The sequence below is a fragment of the Bombyx mandarina genome, chromosome 10 (genome assembly GCF_030267445.1).
Source record: "Bombyx mandarina strain Sakado chromosome 10, ASM3026744v2".
NCBI classification, from domain to species: Eukaryota; Metazoa; Arthropoda; class Insecta; order Lepidoptera; family Bombycidae; genus Bombyx; species Bombyx mandarina.
This window is the reverse complement of record NC_143217.1, coordinates 8,682,734-8,705,833: the sequence shown is the minus strand read 5'-3', so window position 1 is coordinate 8,705,833 and position 23,100 is coordinate 8,682,734. Positions and strand designations below refer to the sequence as shown.

The 23,100-nt window shown below is 36.1% G+C and overlaps 2 protein-coding genes and 1 long non-coding RNA gene across 3 annotated transcripts; 1 reads left to right on the top strand and 2 right to left on the bottom strand.

Annotated features, from left to right (window-relative positions):
* Positions 1-382: 382 nt before the first annotated feature.
* On the bottom strand, positions 383-1,661 carry LOC149502211 (uncharacterized). The gene is made up of 2 exons (XR_016323701.1): positions 1,540-1,661; positions 383-722 (listed from the first exon to the last, which is right to left on the bottom strand). It is a non-coding gene; the product is annotated as an uncharacterized LOC149502211 (long non-coding RNA).
* Positions 1,662-1,681: 20 nt separating this feature from the next.
* rudimentary (carbamoyl-phosphate synthetase 2, aspartate transcarbamylase, and dihydroorotase rudimentary) lies at positions 1,682-15,843 on the top strand. Its single transcript, XM_089730569.1, is given in 35 exon segments — positions 1,682-1,821; positions 3,849-3,967; positions 4,743-4,884; positions 6,966-7,239; positions 8,058-8,238; positions 8,241-8,373; positions 8,460-8,983; positions 8,986-9,210; positions 9,213-9,398; positions 9,401-9,780; positions 9,782-9,857; positions 9,860-10,129; positions 10,132-10,302; positions 10,305-10,334; positions 10,337-10,619; positions 10,621-10,811; positions 10,814-10,868; positions 10,870-10,903; positions 10,905-11,049; positions 11,052-11,315; positions 11,318-11,386; positions 11,389-11,409; positions 11,412-11,562; positions 11,564-11,579; positions 11,660-11,720; positions 11,723-11,746; positions 11,812-11,943; positions 11,946-12,061; positions 12,634-12,649; positions 12,652-12,933; positions 12,936-13,286; positions 13,289-14,302; positions 14,305-14,399; positions 14,846-15,229; positions 15,571-15,843. Coding segments are annotated over 34 exon segments (6,621 nt in total). The 5' UTR covers positions 1,682-1,821; position 3,849; the 3' UTR covers positions 15,778-15,843.
* A 1,566-nt stretch (positions 15,844-17,409) lies between these two features.
* On the bottom strand, positions 17,410-22,916 carry LOC114251553 (uncharacterized). Its single transcript, XM_028185867.2, is given in 5 exon segments — positions 17,410-18,371; positions 18,613-20,507; positions 20,643-20,853; positions 20,855-20,936; positions 22,233-22,916. Coding segments are annotated over 5 exon segments (3,003 nt in total). The 5' UTR covers positions 22,559-22,916; the 3' UTR covers positions 17,410-17,882.
* Positions 22,917-23,100: the final 184 nt, after the last annotated feature.

The following is a 23,100-nucleotide window of genomic DNA, read 5'->3' as shown; positions in this document are numbered from 1 at the left end:
AATTAAGCGAAATGTGTCTCTATACTATTTCTGACAGCCCAGAGTATAGACATCAGAATCCTGCAGGAGTATTCTACACCCGGCAAGTATTCAACTTCACGATGAAGGAAACTTGTTAAAAAAACAGTTGTGTAATAAAGATTTCAATATTTTAATTACCTAGGCTGTTTGGTGGGATGTCTTGTTTGCTAGCACGGGTAGATATCGCCACCTAACTATTTCAGCCGCGAACAAGTTATACGTTTCCATTTGAAAGATGGACAGCTGTTATACTATACAATTTAGGCTTTCAGTTTTTTTTATTGTGTAAAAAATCGAGTAACGTCTAAACATCATCTGGACCGAAACCTTGACACTATTCTATGTAACAAAAAAACACCTGTTATATGCGTAATTGTATTGTATGTCAGGAAATTCAGCACGGTAACGAGATATTCCTGGTAGGATTCACTATGTTTAAACATTGTTGAATTTATAAACACCATTCCTTATCTTCTCACAAAATCAGCTCGCTGAGTTTCTCTCCGGATCTTCTCAGCGGGTCGCGCTTCCGATCCGGTAGTAAATTCATTCTCGAAGCAGCTGTTCTTGAGTTGTTAGGTCTCCTTCGGAGGCGCTCGGGCAGCTGTTAGCAAATTCCCCCCCTCTTGGCTTAGCCTTTGCTCGCCCACCTGTTCTGCTGAAACTGGAAAGGCCTACGGGCTACGAGTAGTCCTTCAATCCTAAAAAAAACAGCAGCAGTTAATGTTTTTTTCTTTAAATTCAGACAATAATAGTGCCTCTTATACTCGTAATAATAAAAGGTTTGTTTTTCATTCGATTTTTGTTTTTTTATTCTTAGTTGTACTTAGTCGAGATTTTCATATTGGTTCTGTTTGTTTTTTTTTTCTCCGAGTGTTTAATTTTAATTATGCATGAAGCTTATGTAACTTTTCATTTTTATCCACGATTATCGGTGTGATGTTAAAACTAAAATAAACGAAATTAAAACAGAGATACTAATTCCAACTCCTGGAATTATAAAACATTGAAGTTTAATTCGACTATGTTTATTATATTTCAGTTCTACAATTTGTACTCTGATTTTAAATAAAATACATAAAATATGTTATTTTGAGAATTAGGAAATTTCGGCATAATTTTTTGCACGCTATATTATATACCTACCTTTTTTTTTTTCATTTTCGGACCGAGGGCCGAACCTCCTACGAGGTCCCCGCGCCTAGGGGGCGCGCGGGGTAGGTATGTGAGACTCAACGATCTGCAGGTGTTGACAGCAGACCGCGGGCCCAAGGAATTTAGGGCCCACCCACTAAGCGACTCCCCTGCACTCTTACACTAGCAGAACAAACATTTCTCAACATGAAATACCCATATACATCTATGTTTATTGTCTATAAACCTCGAAATTAAGTTTTTAGCACCTATTAAGAAGGCTACCTGGTTCATATTCTTAAAATCCTTTCCTAATAATACTTACCCCTTACCATTATTCAACTTGGAAAAAAAAATTTGAATCCACAAAACGGACAATCTTACCTGAACTAGCAATGGCCATGGAACATGAGACTCGATTGTTATCACAAAACTCGCAGCTTATGCTTATATAATATAGTTCATTTTGTCTCGGTCAAGTTTGTGTGAAAGAGAAAAACTTATAGTTGTCCTGAGTGCGACTCTTTCGGTTCACAATTAATGGGTGGTTAAGGCGCAGTAGTTGAACGCGGCAAACTGCCTGTCGTCGAGAAGACAGCGACAGCGTCGGACCGTTCGCGACCGGCCGAATTATAAACCACGTGGCCGGCTTCTAAACCTCAAAAAGTAAGTACTTTATAAATAAATAAATGAAATCGTATCGCCATTTAACTATAAGATTCATTTCAAGAACATTTCGATATTAAATTATGACAGTAAAGTCTGATATTTGAATCGTAATGAATTCTTAAGTTTGTTGGTGAAACTTTTGAATGTTTTCAATAAAATCTGAACCTGTTCAGGTTGTGCTTTAAAAGATTTATATTTTATTACATAAAAAAATGAAGTGTTTAGCTCATGTAAAACTAAATAGATGTTCTAACAAAGCGAACAAAGCGAAAATATACAAAAAAATTGTGTTTGTAAATTAATTTTTGTTTATTTCATTTGTGGAAACATTCATAAGTTTCTAAATGAAAAAATAATATTATTATTAAGTAATTTAAAAGTCATTATCAAAACAATAACTAGGTAAGTATAGATCATATTTTAAACTAAAAACTCAATCGAAGGAATGCTCCCAATTCTAAACAATATTCAATATTTACACTGATATAAAGCATAGCACTTCCGAATTTTTATGAGGTCATATTAATATCTGTTCATTGACCTGTTTTGATTGGGTAAACCGTTAACAAAATAAACAATCGTAACAGACTTTTATGCGATATCTGTGGTTTCAAATGAATTTTATTAAGGAAAGTGTACGTGTTTGAATTATACATGCCTAGAAAACTTACACGGGTTTCGTACTTAGGTTGCACTTCATATGCAAATGAGTTTTCCAATTCAATTACTCTAAAATGAGTGTTGTTCCGATAAATTTGAAATAGCATAACATTTTAATAAATCAGTCAATCAGTTTAATAAAGGCAGTCTGGCTCACGACCGATGTAGCATGTGTAGTATTAAGGGTTCACCGGAGCTCATTTTATACATATAACAACAAGCATTAAGTTATAATTAGAAATAGGTGAAAAATACATGTTATTCTATAATATTTATACTATTCGAATACTGCTCATTATACTTTCAAATTCACAACGATTGAAGAACGTTGTTTAATTTTGAAGCGGTTGTGGAATAGCCACTATACAAAACTAAACTTGTATCTTGTCCGGGATAAATGGCAACGTCTATTGTCGGAGGCTAAGACCCACTTCGACAAGACGGTGACCGGTGCCTGTAGTACCTAAAAGCACAGTTAGTGGATCGGGAGGATCCGTAATGACGTGTTTTGGGCGACGTCGACTATTTACCATTCGGGCTACAGGATCGGGTATGTAATTCCCAGCGGCCACGACAAGAGGGTTTTCATGTCGTGCTACCTTTTCAAAGTGGCGTAATGATGCCGACTGGAGATACTGACTGACTGAGTTAAGCTCCAGGTCATCATGGAGATCCACTTTCCTTAGGAACCATGGTCGGCTCCACTTAACACCACTAAACTCAGAGTGGGCCGTAAGTTTGTTCACCCATCTGAGTAATTAAAAAACAATAACAAACCATAGATTAGAGGATCTTAAAGTTACTGCTACTCTTACTCTATATGATCTGTGCGTATTAATACCATCAACAGTATGTTGTCCTAAACCTCACTCCTTTATTTATCTCTCGATTATTAACGGTAAGTAGTACTGCAATCCCGTACTGGTTCGTATGACGTGGTACTACCGTTCTATTTCTGCCCTAAGCAATCAAGCCAATGTTCCAAGGCAACTGAATTTCCGACACCACGTCTCAATGTGGGCAACGGCATTCACTTCCAGTATATATTATTATATATGAGTTCAGTGCTCTCAGAATAATCTCTGCTCGTCTATGAGAAATAACGATTCGTTAGGATTGAATTTACAATAAGTTAGGTATTAGAGATAAAATGACTAACATTAATTACTATGCTGTTATTATTATGACCATATTTATTGATTGTCCGCTTATGTCGTGCTTTTGTCATTTAAATGCGTTGCATTAAAAAAAATCAAATTTTAAAATTGATCATTAGATACTTGTTGTGCGTATGGAGTTAAGATAGACCCCACATTTTGATCGTGATAATTTATTTTTAAGTGAATTTCCTGATAAAATTTTAGAATGGAAAATGATGATTTGAGCTGCGACTTAGGCCCGCTGTGTTGCCTTGTGCTGGAGGATGGAACTATACTTCATGGTAGGAGCTTTGGTGCTCAAGTGCCCGTTGAAGGCGAAGTTGGTAAGAAATTACAGTAAAGTGGATTAAGGAGTTAGACATTGATCTCTGAAATATTTATAAAACACAATTGCATTTAGGAACAAAGTTCCTCAACACAGTCTGTGGTAGAAGTTCAATGGTAAAAATCGTTATGTCCCCTTTATGAGATTTTCGATCTCTCCCCTTGTCTCTCTCCCTCTCCCTCTCACTCTCTAGAGTGTGTATATTATTGCGAGTTTCGTTAATAAACTTTTTATTTTATTTAAAAAAATTTAAATAATTATAATTCACTATTTAATATCAAGTTCTGAAACAGGAATACTTATCTTAAAATATTAAATGTTTGTTTTTCGATTAATAAATATATATTACATTTGTATTGTTTGTTTTTCGATTAATAAATATATATTACATTTGTATAGGAACTTCATTTATGAAGGTCCCCGATTGCGCACCTTTGGTTTTTACTATCAAATTTGATGTACAATTTAATAAATAAATATTTCACAATATGGTTAAATTTTATCATTTAACCACAATGACCCATGACGAAGTTTCAATATCATATTCATAAAATTGCGTAACTACTGCTACGGATACGTTTCGGTCCCACCATCGTTTGCCTAAATTTTATAAAGGCATTGATCTGAAATGTAAGATAGAAATAAGATAAAGGGAATAATTAGGGCTCAGGGATAATTCGGACACTGTGAACAATAAGATCGACAGTCTATCTCTACTTTAAAAAAATACTCTCTATTGTATTTAATTTAATTCGTCGCCAATTACATTTCAGTTTTTCAAACGGGCATGGTAGGATATCCGGAATCCCTGACAGATCCGTCGTACCACGCACAACTACTGGTGTTAACTTATCCTCTCATTGGAAACTATGGAGTTCCGGATGAGAACGACCGAGACGAACACGGTATTAGCAGGTAAAAATATATTTGATTATATCGAGGGGCGGTGAGGCTATTTGATTTAAGCGATATTTCGCTTAATACGCGACATTTATCTTTGTAAATAAAGGTCTTACTGATGGTAGGACCTCTTATGAGTGCACACGGGTAGGTACCACCACCCCGCCTATATCTGTCGTGAAGCAGTAATGCGTTTCGGTTTGAAGGGTGGGGCAGCCGTTGTAACTATACTGAGACCTTAGAACTTATATCTCAAGGTGGGTGGCGCATTTACGTTGTAGATGTCTATGGGCTCCAGTAACCACTTAACAAGAAAAAAAAGGTCCGTTTTATTTGGTATTAGTATCAGCAATTCGATGTTTCTAGTTGAACTTCAATTGTGTTTAACTCATTCAAATAGCCGAAGAAGTTTTTTGTTATGATTTATTTTCCAAAATTTTAAACTTTACATGGCTCTCCTGTAAAGTTGCAAAAATGTCGCTTTAACACTAATGAATATATACAATTAATTAAGTAGTTATTGTTACACGTCGGCAGTATCGGTTTTAAGTGCAGAAAAAAAAAACAATAAATAATAGTTTAAAAAAACTAACAAAATACGCTTTTATAGAAAATCCAACTAAAAATTGAAAATAAATTTTAATAAATTTGAATTAAAAATAGTGCAAGAAAAAATGATTTTATTGTAAAAAAGCGTGGTCCTTAATAAGTATACCAAATTTCGAGTTAATCCGACGTTTTGAAGGGGGTCAAAATCATGTTCAAAGATTCCGTTACAAACATACATACGTCTGAAGCTAATAAAAGCGTATTAAAAATAACTTTTCTAGGAAACTTTTTTTTTTTTTTTTTTTATTGCTTAGATGGGGCTCACAGCCCACCTGGTGTTAAGTGGTTACTGGAGCCCATAGACATCCACAACGTAAATGCGCCACCCACCTTGAGATACAAGTTCTAAGGTCTCAAGTATAGTTACAACGGCTGCCCCACCCTTCAAACCGAAACGCATTATTGCTTCACGGCAGAAATAGGCAGGGCGGTGGTACCCACCCGCGCGGACTCACAAGAGGTCCTACCACCAGTAATTACGCAAATTATAATTTTGCGGGTTTCATTTTTATTACACGATGTTATTCCTTCACCGTGGAAGTCAATCGTCAACATTTGTTGAGTACGTATTTCATTAGAAAAATTGGTACCCGCCTGCGGGATTCGAACACCGGTGCATCGCTTCAACACGAATACACCGGACGTCTCATCCGTTAGGCCACGACGACTACAAACTGCAATTTAAAGGATTAAAATTTTCCATGTTCTTAACTTTAATAGAATTTTTTTAGTTCTTTATCGATAAGAACACCTTACATATCCAGTTTGATGTGTTTGATTATTTAGAACATTGTACATTTTGATACTTACACAAAGTGATCATTTTGGACATTGTATTTCAGATCTAATCATATCAATTGTCTTTTTGTTATCAACATTAGAGATAAATAGGACGTCGAAGAGTACCAAAATTGAAAGAGCGACTAAACTTCGTTCGATAATATATACAATAAGATACATTTATGACGCTGCATTCAATGCCGGCAATTGCCATTTGCTTTTAGTGTTTGTGTGATATAATTAAACCACAGAATTCACATAGCAAAATTATTTTCACATAGCAAATTTATATTCATAAATATATTCTTTTTTAATCGATAAGGACACCGCGATTAATTTCTTTCCCGAAGTAATTCTTGTCCACCGAATGGTTACCTGAAAGAGATCGCTCTTAGCGATAAGCCGCCCGTTGTACTTTTGTATTTAATGTTTTGCGTTTGTGTTTATTTTGGTGTACAATAAATGATATTCTATATAACACTATATAAGTACTGTGTAAATGTATCATGCGTTGTGAACGAAACAACAAGTATTAGAATTATTGGATTTGATTTCGTAATTAAAATAATAGCACAAAAAATGATTAGATGATCGTTTTAATTTAAGTAACGTTGTCTATTACAGTAATTCTAGTACTATATGGTTTTGTAATCGATGTCCAATTGCGTGCTCTGTATACAATTTTCAAACCATCTTTTTTTTTGTAGGTGGTTTGAATCCGACCGTATTTGGGCAGCTGGTTTGATAGTGGGGGAAGTCAGCAAACGTGCTTATCATTGGCGTGCCAAATGTTCCATAGGAGCATGGCTAGCCCAGCATCGGGTCCCTGGTATATGTGACATTGATACACGCGCTCTAACTTGCCGTCTCAGAGAAGGTATAACTCTCGGGAAAATCATACAAGGTTTACCGCCGTCTACTCCACTTCCACCGTTCACAGATCCGAACTTACGAAACTTAGTTGCCGAAGTGTCTATAAAGGTAATTTACTAGTCTAGGTAAACAGGAATTAACTTCCTTCTTCGTGGCTTGCAGAGATTTTTTTCCTACCTAATCGTTGGTATCCTAATGGGCTATTCCAAATACACGCGGACCTGTAGGTGAGCTCACGGGCTCAACCTAAGATAATTGCTAATACTCACTCACCCTAGCAAGAGGAGTGCTTCGCTGAATCAACCATCGGACCGAAATCGAAGCATTCAGATGAACCCAGCGAGAAACTCAGTGGGTCTTGCGGAGAGTACTTAGCGTAGGCAGTGTATTGGCTATGCCCTGGCATAGCTGACGAAACCACTCACCGTCAGGTGGGCCGTCTGCTCGTCTGCCTACAAGGACAATAAAAAAATAGATTGTCAGCTCGTACACCCATTTAAAGAATAACAAAAAAGGTCATGGTACTTTTGCAAAGGTCACCCGTTACTGATTACGAGTATTATTATAAAAACAAATTATATATTAATCAAAATTGTTAACATGCCATTCACCGATAAAGAATCAAATTTTTGTCAAACCTGTGAATTCTGATTGTGGGAATCGTTTATCAGTTACATTAAAACTGTTTGAAGGAAAGAATTCTTCGCATAAACAACAACTGAACCGTTTTCCATTATGCCAAAGAACATAACATAAAAATAAAACCAATGATTTCAAATAAAACTAGCTTTATTATGACGATTATCAGAAAGTGACGACAGACAGACTACAATCGACGCGTGTACACGTATGTGTCCAGCACAATCCTTGATGTGTGTGTGGGAATGTTCTGTAATAATTTATATTGAATTTTATGTTATTTTCAGCAACCACGAATTTATAATAAAAATGGAGAGATAACAATTTTGGCAATCGACTGCGGTTCAAAATACAATCAAATTAGATGTTTGATCAAAAGAAACGCGAAAGTCGTACTAGTACCGTGGGACTACAAGCCCAACCCAAATGAATACGATGGCTTGTTCATAAGCAACGGGCCAGGCGATCCGGAAATTGCAAAAAAGTTGTAGAAAACTTACAATTTGTTATGAAAAATCAAAATATTGTAAAACCTATCTTTGGTATTTGTCTAGGACATCAACTATTATCTACCGCAGCGGGGTGCAAAACTTACAAGACCAAGTGAGTCATTAGATGAATTTTCAATCTCAAATCAATAATAATACTAAACCTAAAACTTACATTTAATTTATATAATTCTTTTGTAGATATGGCAACCGTGGTCATAACTTGCCGTGTACTCATAGTTCTACTGGCAGATGTTTCATGACTTCGCAGAACCATGGCTACGCCGTCGATGCCGATTCTTTGCCTGAAGGATGGAAAGTTTTGTTCACTAATGAAAATGACAAGACTAACGAAGGAATCATTCACAAGTCTGCGCCTTATTTCAGTGTTCAATTTCATCCTGAACACACTGCGGGACCTACGGACTTAGAGTTTTTGTTTGATATTTTTGTTGATGCAGTTAAAAGTTATAAAAAGAACGTAAATTGTGTTATAGATGAAATGATAAATGAAAAATTAAAATTTATTCCAACAATTCACGATAGACCGAAAAAAGTATTAATCCTAGGCTCCGGAGGCTTATCAATAGGACAAGCCGGAGAGTTCGATTATTCAGGTTCGCAAGGCGTGAAGGCTATGCAAGAAGAAAAAATTCTAACAGTTCTTATCAATCCTAACATTGCCACTGTACAAACTTCTAAAGGTTTGGCGGATAAAGTTTACTTTTACCTATAACTCCTGAATATGTAGAACAAGTCATAAAAGCAGAAAGACCAACGGGAATTTTGCTCACTTTTGGCGGACAAACTGCACTAAATTGCGGAGTGGAACTACAAAAATCTAAAATATTTGAAAAATATAATGTCAGCGTTTTAGGAACACCCATTCAGTCGATAGTTGATACTGAAGATAGGAAGATATTTGCAGAGAAAATCAATGCGATAGGTGAAAAGTGGCACCAAGTGCAGCAGTAACATCAGTCGAAGAAGCACTTGAAGCAGCTCTGCAAATCGGGTATCCGGTGATGGCTCGCTCAGCCTTTTCCTTGGGAGGATTAGGCTCTGGTTTTGCGAACAATGAAGATGAACTCAAAACATTAGCTCACCAAGCTCTTTCACATTCCGATCAACTCGTTATTGACAATCTTTGAAGGGGTGGAAAGAAGTTGAATACGAAGTCGTAAGAGACGCTTATGATAACTGCATAACTGTTTGTAATATGGAAAACGTTGACCCATTAGGTATACACACTGGAGAATCTATAGTAGTAGCGCCAAGTCAAACTTTGTCTAATAGAGAGTATTATATGCTTCGAAATACGGCTATAAAAGTTATACGACATTTTGGTATAGTCGGCGAATGTAATATACAATATGCTTTAAATCCGAATTCTGAAGAATTTTACATTATTGAAGTAAATGCAAGACTTTCGAGGAGCTCAGCATTAGCCAGTAAAGCAACAGGTTACCCATTAGCATATGTGGCTGCAAAATTAGCACTCGGAATATCCTTGCCTGTTATCAAAAAATTCGGTTACTGGGGTAACTACAGCCTGTTTTGAACCAAGTTTGGACTACTGTGTTGTTAAAATCCCAAGATGGACCTCGCCAAATTTAACAAAGTGAGTACGAAAATTGGAAGCTCTATGAAAAGTGTTGGGGAAGTCATGTCTATCGGCAGGACTTTCGAAGAAGCATTCCAAAAAGCTTTGCGCATGGTTGACGAGAATGTAAATGGTTTTGATCCGAACATTAAAAAAGTAAACGAAAACGAGTTAAAAGAACCAACAGATAAACGTATGTTTGTGTTGGCTGCAGCCTTAAAGAACGGATTTAGTGTTGAAAAGTTGTATGAGTTGACTAAAATAGACAAATGTTCTTAGAAAAGTTTAAAAACATTATTGACTATTACAAAACTCTTGAAAAATTAGATTCTGGAACAATTACATCTGACATTTTAAAGCAAGCTAAAAAAATGGGATTCTCTGATAAACAAATTGCTTCTGCAATAAAGAGTACTGAAGTAGCGATCCGTAAATTAAGAGAAGATTCAAAATAACACCATTTGTTAAACAAATAGTACAGTTGCTGCGGAGTGGCCAGCTACTACCAACTATTTGTATTTGACCTACAATGGAACACACATGGACATTGAATTTCCGGGGTGAATTCGTTATGGTTTAGGTTCAGGGGTGTATAGAATAGGAAGTTCTGTAGAGTTCGATTGGTGTGCCGTAGGATGTCTCAGGGAATTAAGAAATCAAGGTAAAAAAACAATAATGATAAATTACAATCCTGAAACAGTTAGTACTGATTATGATATGAGCGATCGTCTCTATTTTGAGGAAATATCATTTGAAGTTTAATGGTATTTATGATATTGAAAGTCTAGTGGTGTAATATTGTCCAATGGGGGGACAGCTACCAAATAATATTGCTATGGACCTTCATAGGCAACAAGCAAAAATATTAGGTACATCGCCTGACATGATTGATGGCGCTGAAAACAGGTTTAAATTTTCGAGAATGTTAGACCGGAAGGGCATTATGCAACCACGTGGAAAGAACTTACGGATCTAGAATCGGCTATTGGATTTTGTGAGGAAGTGGGAACCCAGCTTAGTGCGTCCGTCGTACGTTTTAAGCTGGTGCTGCAATGAATGTGGCTAATTCTCATCAAGAGTTAGAAACATATTTGAAATCTGCAAGTCAGTTAAGTAAAGAACATCCAGTAGTAATTTCTAAATTCATTATGGATGCAAAAGAAATAGACGTAGACGTTGTAGCAGCTGATGAATAATTTATTGCATGGCTGTTCCGAACATGTTTGAAAACGCCGGTGTGCACTCTGGAGACGCAACCCTAGTAACCCCGCCACAGGATATTAACAACGAAACTTTAGAAAAGATAAAAGAAATATCTGGAATCATAGCCGAAACTTTAGACGTAACTGGTCCATTTAATATGCAACTGATAGCAAAAGATAATGACCTAAAAGTTATCGAATGCAACGTTAGGGTATCGAGATCTTTTCCATTTGTGTCTAAAACATTAGATCATGATTTGTGGCAATGGCCACTAAAATTATTCTGGGACTACCAGTTGAACCGGCTAATGTGATGACGGGATGTTTGGAGTAAAAGTTCCACAATTTCATTTTCAAGACTGGCCGGTGCAGACGTTACATTAGGTGTGGAAATGGCATCTACTGGAGAAGTTGCATGTTTTGGAGAAAATCGATACGAGGCATACTTAAAATCGTTAATGAGTACAGGGTTCAGGATTCCAAAAAAAGCTATTTTATTGTATAGGAACATTCAAGGTACATAAAGCTATAATATACGAAAACTATTGTTATCCTAACCACTTAACACACTACTAATGGCAATTATTTTTTAACAGCATAAAATGGAATTATTGCCGAGCGTTCGATCGTTACAAAAAATGGGATTATTGGGGACTGGTGATTTTATACAGAGCATGGAATCGAGGATTATATATCATTCATATTTATTTGGTTCCTTTATACTTACATTTCTCATTATTATTTTTCCAGATAGAGAGTGTCCAGTGGACATTTGAGCACATAGGAGATCCAGAAGATGATAGGTTTGACGGCGAACTAATGCACTTAGCCGATTTTATGGCTCGCCGACAATTAGATTTGGTGATCAATTTACCAATGCGAGTGGTGCCCGTCGTGTTTCTTCGTTTACTACGCACGGATACCGGACCCGGCGGCTCGCTGTTGATTATGCAGTACCTCTAGTGACCGATGTCAAATGCGCCAAGCTCTTAGTGCAGGTTCGTTTGCTTAAAATATTTTGCTAACATTTGCATATTAATAAAATGTTTGTTAACATCTGGACACCCAACACCGTCTAGCCTGATACCGTCTGCTAAGATCTAATTTTAAGATATCATTCATAAATAATAACCGTAACTAAAAATTATTATAAATAATTCAATTATATTTGAACAAAGATATATCCTGATCTCCAAAACAAACGAAATAACTGCTTAGTTGCAGAAATAACATAGTTGTGTACAACCAGGCTCGAAGCACTGTAAATACTCTAAATTAAAATTAGGGAGAGAATTCATTAGAAAATCAACTAAGGCTAGGCGGTTCCCATCTTTATTCTCCGGTTCTGTCTTGGGGGGAATTAGGCCGTTCGATGAGCAGATGTGCAGAGCAGTCGTTAGTAGATGGCTACGACAGTCTTGACTCGGCCCTTCAAGGTAACAAATTGCAAAGATATTCTGCCGCCGCGCCGGCTAGAACAACGGTTATTATTCCTACCACGAACAGAAGATTCATCTAAAAGTATCGTATTATCTTCAAAACACTATAAATTAAAGGTTTAATTTTGCAGGCAATGTCACAATGTGGCGTGCCCCGACAATGAAAACTCATACTGATTGTATGACGTCACGGAATATTGTCAAATTACCCGGCTTCATCGACGTACATTTCACGTCCGTGAACCCGGTTGCAACATACAAGGAAGATTTTGAGACCTGTACCGCAGCCGCATTGGCTGGTGGTGTAACAATGATTTGTGCTATGCCCAACACTAACCCCTCAATCGTTGATCGTACAGCATTCGATTACGCTTCAACATTAGCAAGAGTTAGTGCCCGATGCGATTATGCTTTGTACGTCGGTGCTTCCTCGACAATTATGACACAATATGCGAACTGGCTCCGCAAGCTGCAGCTCTAAAGATGTACTTAAATGAAACTTTTACAACTCTTCTGTTAGAGGATATGACAATTTGGCAGAAACATTTCCAAAGTTGGCCCAAAAAAATGCCTGTTTGTACTCATGCAGAGCGTGAAAAAACCGCCGCTGTCATTTTAATGGCATCTCTTCTTGATCGCCCTGTACATATTTGTCACGTAGCACGCAAAGAAGAAATATTAATTATCAAAGCCGCAAAAGAAAGAGGTGTTAAAGTTACTTGTGAAGTTTGCCCACATCACTTATTTTTGAATAGTAATGACATTGACAAAATTGGAAAAGGGCGAGCAAAGTATGTCCAGTATTATGTAGTCCTGAAGACCAAGCAGAACTTTGGCGAAATATAAGCATCATTGATGTTTTTGCCACAGACCATGCGCCTCATACTGTGGAAGAAAAGAATTCTGAGAATCCACCACCTGGCTACCCTGGCTTAGAAACAATATTGCCTTTGCTACTCAACGCTGTACATCAAGGTCGTTTGACTATTGAAGATCTTATTAACAAATTTCATCGTAATCCTCGTAAAATTTTTAACTTACCAGAACAGCCCAACACATATGTTGAAGTTGATTTGGATTATGAATGGGTAATTCCAACGTCAATGGAATTTTCTAAATCGAAATGGACTCCTTTCGCGGGCATGAAGGTATGTGGTGCTATCCATCGTGTCACATTAAGAGGTGAAATAGCATATGTCGAAGGTCAAATTTTGGTTCCTCCAGGATTCGGTCAAAATGTTCGCGAATGGCCAATGCCTAAAAAACAAACTTTCCAGACGTACTCGATTGAAAAAGTTGAAAAAGAAATAAGTCGTCCGAATTCCGCATTGGATATAATTACACCTGGGGACCATCTAAGGCAAAGCGATATTGACCTAGATCAATTGGAATCTTCAAGATCAGAAGCTGTAGGAAGACTAAACGTGCATTTTAATGAAGTGGCCGGTATGCGAAGCGTATCGCCTGTTCCACCACAAACAGCTACTAGACAAAGATGTGATAGCTCATCGAATTATAATCCACCACAGCCTTCGATTACGCATCGACAACGCAGTGATTTGTTCCGCAAAAACATCCTGACTGTAGATACATTTAATAAGGAAACTCTCAACGACATTTTCAATCTAGCACAATTCATGAAGACAAGTGTAAATAAGGGACGCTATTTAGATGACATCTTACGTGGGAAAGTCATGGCTTCAATATTTTATGAAGTCAGTACACGTACGAGCTGCAGTTTTGCAGCGGCCATGCATAGACTAGGCGGATCTGTGGTACATACCGATGCAACAAGCTCTTCTGCAAAAAAGGCGAATCTCTTGAAGACAGCGTCGCTATTATGGCTAGCTATTCAGATGTCGTCGTGTTGAGACATCCTGAACCCGGCGCAGTTTCTGTAAGTTTATTAAAAAATCAATTTTCGTTCACTTTACGTTCCACTATGTTAAATTCTGAATAAACAAAATAGTAGATAAACATAATAATAATAAGTATATCGTAGTACGAGTAGTATATTTCCATCGTCTTTTTAGTTTTATTAGTTAGAAACTTGGTCCATATTTAAAAATATAGCACGAGATCTCCATTTGATATAAATATTTATGTAATATAAAATTACTTGCTTACAGTAGCAATCAATAAATGGCGTTGTACTTTTTGTGAATTGTTCTATGGCTGATTTACATGGCTTAATATAGGGATGAACTTCCAAATTTTTATACAATGTCACCTTAACAATGTCAAAGGCAAAGCTAGTAAAGAAAAGTACGAATTTAGTAATGGTTATAAATATTAACAAACGTCAAAGATAAAATTATTGTTAAACGTATTTTCCATTTTCAGCGCGCATCGAAACATAGTCGCAAGCCCGTGATAAATGCGGGAGACGGTGTTGGTGAACACCCCACGCAGGCATTGTTAGACGTTTTCACGATACGAGAAGAAATCGGTACAGTAAATGGCCTCACGATCACAATGGTTGGCGATCTTAAAAATGGACGCACAGTTCATTCCCTTGCTAGACTTTTAACTCTCTATCAAGTCCAACTTCAATACGTAAGTCCGCCGGGACTAGGTATGCCGAAGCATATCACGGACTATGTTGCTTCTAAAGGTATAACTCAGAGAGTATACGAACGCTTAGAGGACGTACTAGCTGATACTCACGTTTTGTACATGACTAGAATACAACGAGAAAGATTCAAAAGCCAAGAAGATTATGAAAAGGTAAAATGTGTTGCATTTTTTTTTTTCTTTTCTTACCTAATCGTTGGTAGTCTTAAGAGCCTATTTATTCCAAGTACAGCTTGGTGGGTGAGCAACTTGGGATTCTCTATTTTATCAACTTCACTTAAAACAATTGTTACATCAACTTATTGAAACTTTAGTTTACTAATCATACATATCACGAGAAATATTTATAATATGAAAATCATAAAATATCTACTGAAGTGAAGCAATGAGTAAAAAAGAAAATGTTGTCTACGATAGGTTTTGTTTCTTGAAAGAATTGAGACGGTTTGTGTAGAAATTCACCATTTAAAATTGATATCAAATTTGTCTTACAGACTCGGGGACTACTGGTTGTGACGCCACAGTTGATGACCCGGGCCCGTCGTCGTATGATAGTGATGCACCCTCTACCACGTGTCGATGAAATTTCATCAGAATTTGACTCAGATCCTCGCGCAGCATACTTTAGACAAGCCGAATACGGAATGTATGTTCGTATGGCTCTACTCGCAATGGTTGCTGGTGTAAATCCACTTGTGTGAAATGATTTCAATTCAATATGTTATTATTTGTTCTTGGACAATAAATCAAACATCTAAAATATAAAATTTTATTACATATCACAAACTATTTATTTATTATCACATTTATACTTTTTGAGTGGAAAACATAAGAGAATCCATACAATTTCAAGAACCAGTTCTTTAAGTAGATCAACAACAGAGCTCATCTAGCCTGGTTTGAGTATTTTCTTACAAAGTTAAAGCGTCTTGAGACATGAGATCAAAACTCAATTGATCTCAACTCTATTGTATTAACGACCTTTATATTCTACCTATTTAAACTTTATTCAGAAAAATACCTAGTCAGGTCATAAGTATTGTCACACAGTAAAAACTTTTCTTTTAGAATGCTGGCCACAAAAAAGTTTATTGAATTCGAATTTCGAATTGTTCATGAAAATAAAAATGTATACTTTTAGAATGTTTACTAATTTTTAAATATGGAGTGGACGCTTAAAGAAGACCGTGTTGCAGTTATTGCGTTGCATCGTTGCGGTTACGCGCCAATTCAAATTTTTAACATACTGAAAAATTTGAATATAACCAAAAGATTCGTTTATCGTACCATCAAACGATTCAATGAAGACTCTAGTGTAGATGACAGGTCAAGAAGTGGTCGCCCTCGGTCTGTTAGGACTCCAGCAGTGATAAAAGCTGTGAAGGCGCGAATTCAAAGAAATTCCAAACGTAAGCAGAAACTGTTGGCCCTTCAGATGGGGTTAAGCAGAACCACGGGGAAAAGGGTGTTAAATGAAGACTTAGAGCTTCGGGCATATCGAAGAAAAACAGGACATCGTTTGAATGCTCGTCTAATGGACCTGAGACTGAAGAGATGCCGCGCTTTGTTGAAGCGGTACGCGGGAAAAAAATATCGGGAAATTCTTTTTTCGGATGAAAAAATTTTTACCGTAGAAGAGAGCTACAACAAACAAAATGATAAGGTGTACGCACACAGTAGTGAAGAAGCGAGCAACCGTATTCCGCGTGTCCAACGAGGTCATTTTCCATCCTCGCTCATGGTATGGTTGGGAGTTTCTTATTGGGGCTTAACAGAGGTACATTTTTGTGAGAAAGGTGTAAAAACGAATGCAGTTGTGTATCAAAATACAGTCCTGACGAACCTTGTGGAACCTGTTTCTCATACCATGTTCAATAACAGGCACTGGGTATTCCAATAAGATTCGGCGCCAGCTCATAGAGCGAAGAGCACACAAGACTGGCTGGCGGCGCGTGAAATCGACTTCATCCGGCACGAAGACTGGCCCTCCTCCAGTCCAGATTGAATCCGTTAGATTACAAGATATGGCAACACTTGGAGGAAAAGGCGTGCTCAAAGCCTCATCCCAATTTGGAGTCACTCAAGACATCTTTGATTAAGGCAGCCGCCGATATTGACATGGACCTCGTTCGTGCTGCGATAGACGACTGGCCGCGCAGATTGAAGGCCTGTATTCAAAATCACGGAGGTCATTTTGAATAAACTTTAGTGTCATAAGAATCTATGTTTTGTTAAGTTCATTTTGGTATATGAATGGTTACATAATGAATAAACTTGTTTCAATTATTTTACATTAAACATGTGACAGAATTTATGACCTGACTAGGTATACTGATCCATAAACGGGAAATTAAAAACAAAATATAATTTCTGAACAACTCTTAAGACAGAGTTGTTGTTATAATGCCCATTTTCAGAAAGATACACGTCAAATAAATATATCACTTTCATCTTATTCTTTCTAATCTTAACTAAAAGTAACGTTTAAAGAAAATTATTAGAAATTAAATTTTCTAAGCATATTATCTTAGAGAAAGATGAAATATGTTTTAATAATAAAATTAACATAATATTATGATGAGTGCCTAGCTACTAAACTATTGTAATTTTAACAATATGTTTAATAAACAAATTTAGTCTTTATTAGGTGCTAATTCTCAAATAGTTTTATCAATACGAACAAAGAGCTACTTTACTGCAATATTTACATTTCATTATAAGACGAGATTCCAAATTAACATACATTTAATTTTATTGAAAGTAATAATTTTCTGTAATTGGTACTCTACGTATGAAATAACGAAAACTATAATCTTGATTCCTCAGCTGTGGTAATATCATTTATCCTGATATTGGGCTTGGTTTCAATGCTCGAAGCAACATCATCGTGTATATCTGCGAACGTGAATGCTGAAATACCATGATTTTCAACAGGAGAATCTTGACTAACAATTTGTTCAAATTTAGGACGATGTTTTCGTATAGGCTTATTATAGCTTCGATCCATTTTGTTTTCTTTTCGGTGAGGTAATATGTAACGACCTTGCACCGCAAGTTTCCGTTGACAGTCAGATAGCTTATCTCTAATGATGTCTAAATATTCATTTGCAGTCGCATCACCAGCTGGTTCTTCTAACAGAAGCATGCAAAGTCTCTGAGCTTGTTCTAAATATATAATTGATTGTTTTACAGCTTCAAATTTTTCACTGGATCTTGCCATGGCAATAAAGTGAGGAATAAAAAACTCTAGAACTAGACGTTTGCGCTCCGTTTCCATTTTCGCTGGTAAAATTATCTGGAATCACAAAAATTAAAAAGTTTAAGCAAATCTAAATTGAAAAACACGGTACGACAATTTCAAAATTAAATCGATCTGATGATTTTAGCTTGTCAAAATTAGAAAATGAACATAAATTAAATTTTATGTTATACCAATCAATAAAATTAAATAAAAATTTAAAGCAATTGCTTAACTTATAATAAAAATGCACAATAAATCTGAAAATGCCCCCAAATTCAAACTATTCGAAACTCACATTAGTTTTAATTTCGTTCTGACCAGCATTAAGCTTGCTCCTTTTGTTATTAATATGCGCCTTTCTTCTTTCTTGTATTTGTTTTTGTCTCTCTTTTTTCCACTGATAATGTTTGTCTCTAGATTTAGCATTGTCCCAGAAATTGGCTCCCGTATCTCCTTCACTATCAGAACTCTCAGTGTAGTTATTAACAGTAGTAGGAATATGTGGGTTTATTAAATGTAAAGGATTTTTACATGTCAAAATTTGATAAAGTCTATGACAGTCAAATTCTGGATAAAAATCCTGATTCATATACTTCAATTTACTCAATGCCGAAAGCATATGCATCACCGGGGCCTCCAATATATCAGCTAATCGTCTTTGGAGTTTTAGCAGTAACGGTTTCGGAATACTTTTAAAATCATTACAGCTTTCGATAAAATAATTCGGAAATCTAGACTGTCCAAAATGAATATAAAAACTCCGGAGAAATAATCTTAATGATTCTCCTAATCTGTCTTCGGGCCATTTGGCGTAATTATCTTCACACTGCCAAAATAAATGGTTTTTTATATGACTAGCGTCGATTCCAATCTTCGAAGTTTCATTTTCCATGAAAGATTTGTGTAAGAGTAAAGTAAACAAGTAGCAGCGTATGTGAGAATGCGCCAAACAACTTTCTAAGTAGCGCTCAGCAGCCGGGAAGAGGATCCTCCATTGTAAAGTCTGTTCTGGGTTTGAGCCCCGTTTAGATCTGAATCCAACAGGTACCAATAAACATCCAAATCCTGTAGCTTTATTAACCATGTACCTTGTTGGCCATTGATAGCTAAAGTTCGTCCTAGGATTTTGTATAGCTCTACGTAAGCGAATTATCCACGGACAAGCTGTATTTGGCCATGCAGCAATTAAAGCAGGAAAGATTTCATATCCTATATTTAAGCCGTTTCGTATGGAGTCACAGTAAATGCTAGCACCTTGTGTCAAAGCATTGCTCACAGCATCATGGGTCAGGCCAAGTCCAGAACCTAAGTTAATAATAAAGTTGTCTACAAAATTATTCATAAACCCCACAGAATTCAAATAGTAATATCTCTCGTACAAAGTTTTAGGCAATGAAGAACTAGAAGCAGTGTCGACTTCTTCCTCATCATCTTCGTCGCTCCAATTATCTAAAGCTCTTATCTCTACCGCCGTCCAAGACTCTTCCGGTAAAACTCCAGAAGCTAACGCATAATTGGACTGCATTTTAAGTTCAACTTTTTTAGGAGTCGCAGCCTCCGTTATAGTTGAATATCCGTAGTCAGATTCTGTTTCACTGAATTCATTCTGTCTGCTACTTGAATTTGATCTGTAACCAGAAGTTTCGGTGTCATCTCCTATTTCATTGGCAATTTTTAAATTATTTTGTTGTTTATTTACTGGATTAACGCTGCTAAGTCTTGTAGATTTTTTTAAGATTGATTTTCTGGATCGGTTTTGTATGTCAGTATTCGCATTAATTTTAGATGCATCATTATTATTAATGTCATCCAAATTCTGTTCTTCAGTTAAAGGTGGTACATTAGTACACAGGATATGACGCAGCTCATTGATGTTAGAGATATCTCCTTTTATAGCTTGTAGACTAACTTGTTTTATAGGTCCACTAGGTCTCCTACCATCCACAATTTCGATCGTATTCAATTCTACTGTTTTTGACGTAGAATTCTGCTCGGGAATTTGCAACTTTGATTGAATTTTACGTAACAAATCTTCTCCTTTGTAAACGTAATGAGAATCGTCTGATTCGAACGACTCTTTTTCTGAATCTGTGTAAATACTATCATCCATATTATGTTCCTCAATCGGATTTTCAACTTCTTTGTGTAGAGTGCTTTCTAAAACCTCCAATTTTTTCAATTTCACGTAACCTGTAAAGAAAGTTAAATATTTAAAATATACAATTTTGGAATTTAAAATTATGAAAGAAACGCAAAAAACATTGTTTTATATCTAACAAATTATTTCTAAGTTCCTTTAAAAATAAAACTCCATAACATGCTTACCTGGCTCTTTACAATCTTCTATACGTAATTTATAAAATGGAGCGTCAAGGACAGCGCTATAATCAGAGGTATCGCCTGGCTCGCTAGCTTCTACGTTATCATATATCACAAACAGCTTAGGCGCAACAAGTGGTTCCGCGGGATGGCCATTCTTTCTTTGATAGCAAATATGCTCATGTACACATTCTTGCAAGCGGTCAGCAAAAAATACCGTGCTTGTTCCGGCGCACCATAGCCTCGTTGATTGAATGCTCACGTTCGCTCATGGGATTATTTTTAATGTTTTGCGTTTCACTGAAAAAATAATATAATATTTAATGAAAACGTAATCTAATTACAGTTATCACGTTTTGCAGTCTCGTAACGCAATACGGCATCTTGCTTTATCGCCAAGATTAAATCAATAAAAAATCACCGCCAACAACAAAATTTGATAATCAATATACAAATTCTAGAAATTGATTTACAGTAATTAGTACCTCCGTATATATACGTGATATCGGTTATTGCGATCTTTTAATGTATTTAGATTAAATCATCATGAGGTTATAACGTTATAATTAATTAAAAATGAAATTATTGAACAATATTACCTATCCTTGACAACGAAACGTCAAATTAGTGTATGAAATAAAGGTCGTCGACGAACAATGTCGTCATAGAACCCCTATTTACTACCACTAGCATCTATACCATTCCATTGGAATATTGCGAGAGCAACAACAACAATTTACAAAAAAAAATGTTTTTTTACATTTCTTTGCGCACAGAAAACACTAATAATATTTTAGCATTGATATTCTAGTTATGGAGTTTTAACATTTAGAATGATCTCAATGTTAAAACTAATAATAATAAATCTATGAAGATTGAGATCTGGCATTTTTTGTACTTCGATTTGACGGACGAATAGTCCACTAAATATGGGGATTAAGCGGTTGACGAGGCCAAAAGTTGAAGCATCGAAGGAAGGTGATTGTAAGTGTAATAATTGAATCGCGATTCTTCAAAAAAATACCCTTTGTATGTATTTTTTATACCAAATGGATGACTACAAATCTCACTTCTCGAATATTATGCTTGAGATTAAATATACGAAATGAATTTGTACGCAAATAATCTTGCGAAAGCAAAACAATCTTAGCCGATGTCAAATGAAAAGAAAAAAAAAATGAATAGTATGTACCTAAATATGAATTAAGGTTGTTAATAAAGGCTTCTTTATCTTTATCTTTAACCTACTAAATGAAAAATAAATTAAAAAAATTTTTATTTCTCGCCTTGTTGCTTTGATAAATGTAACCTGTATTTTATATATATGAGACGGGTACATAGCTTTCTCCTTTAACATATTATTCTTATAATCTTTGTATTCTCCCTATCTATGATAATGAATATGGCATCGATATTCTGGCAATGATTCTGGATTATAAACAAAACATGATAAAGACAAGGACAAGGTACTAGACGTGGATCTCGATTGTGAAATATATAAACTCTTTAGCTTTTCATACGTCATGATAGGCTTAATTACTATTATAGTAATTAAAATAAAATAAAAATTTAAGCACAACGTAAAATTATGCTCACCTTTCGTAATTTTCAAAAAACTGCACGGATAGCAAAATGTTGTTGAGAAGGAAGGCATCAGAGTCATTATTCAATTGACATCTCATTCGATCTATGGCATCCTCGTCATAGGACCTGATCTGAGGTGGTGGTGGCGCTGATGGTCCTGGCATCGGTGACGGACCAGGTATTACGGGCATCAACGGTGGCTCTTTAGCACCAACTCGCCTGTTCGCCCAATTTGCATGCTTCTTTCTTTTCTCTCCGCGCTGTTGTTCCTTCCACCTTTCTCGCTCGAAAAATCTATCAGGTTCCTTTTGAGCTTTCTTTGACTTAGAATTTCCCATTTCAGAAAATTAACTCTGAGACTAAAATTTTCGTTGCTAATTCCCAACTAAAAGGCTAAACGATATTTAAGCACATTATGACGTTTTAAAATATTGAAAAAAATGTCACGCACACCCAAAAATAATCAATAAAAAAAAACAAAGAACGCTAACGTCCAGAACGTGTTTCTGAGTACAGCCGCAGTACAATACTGGTGTTTTTTTTTAAGTGACTCTTCATACATTTCTGCTTGGCCTGTTATCGGTAAGCGATAATACTTAAAAAACGTACAGTGATTTTTTTTTAGGTATTGCAACTGCATGGATACTAAAGAGTCGATGCACATTCTTCACTGTCGGCAATTCACTAGTACACATGTTAACGTGAATGTTCAACGACCGTGGAAATCTGGAAAACCACGAACTAAAACAAACAACATTCCTTCTGTTCACGACTTGTTGTTATGTAACGTCATTCTGTATTACTTTTTTAACATTTTTTTTTTAATTTAAAATTGAGCCGACTCGATGGGCAAAATGATATTCATTACTTTTCTGCATAA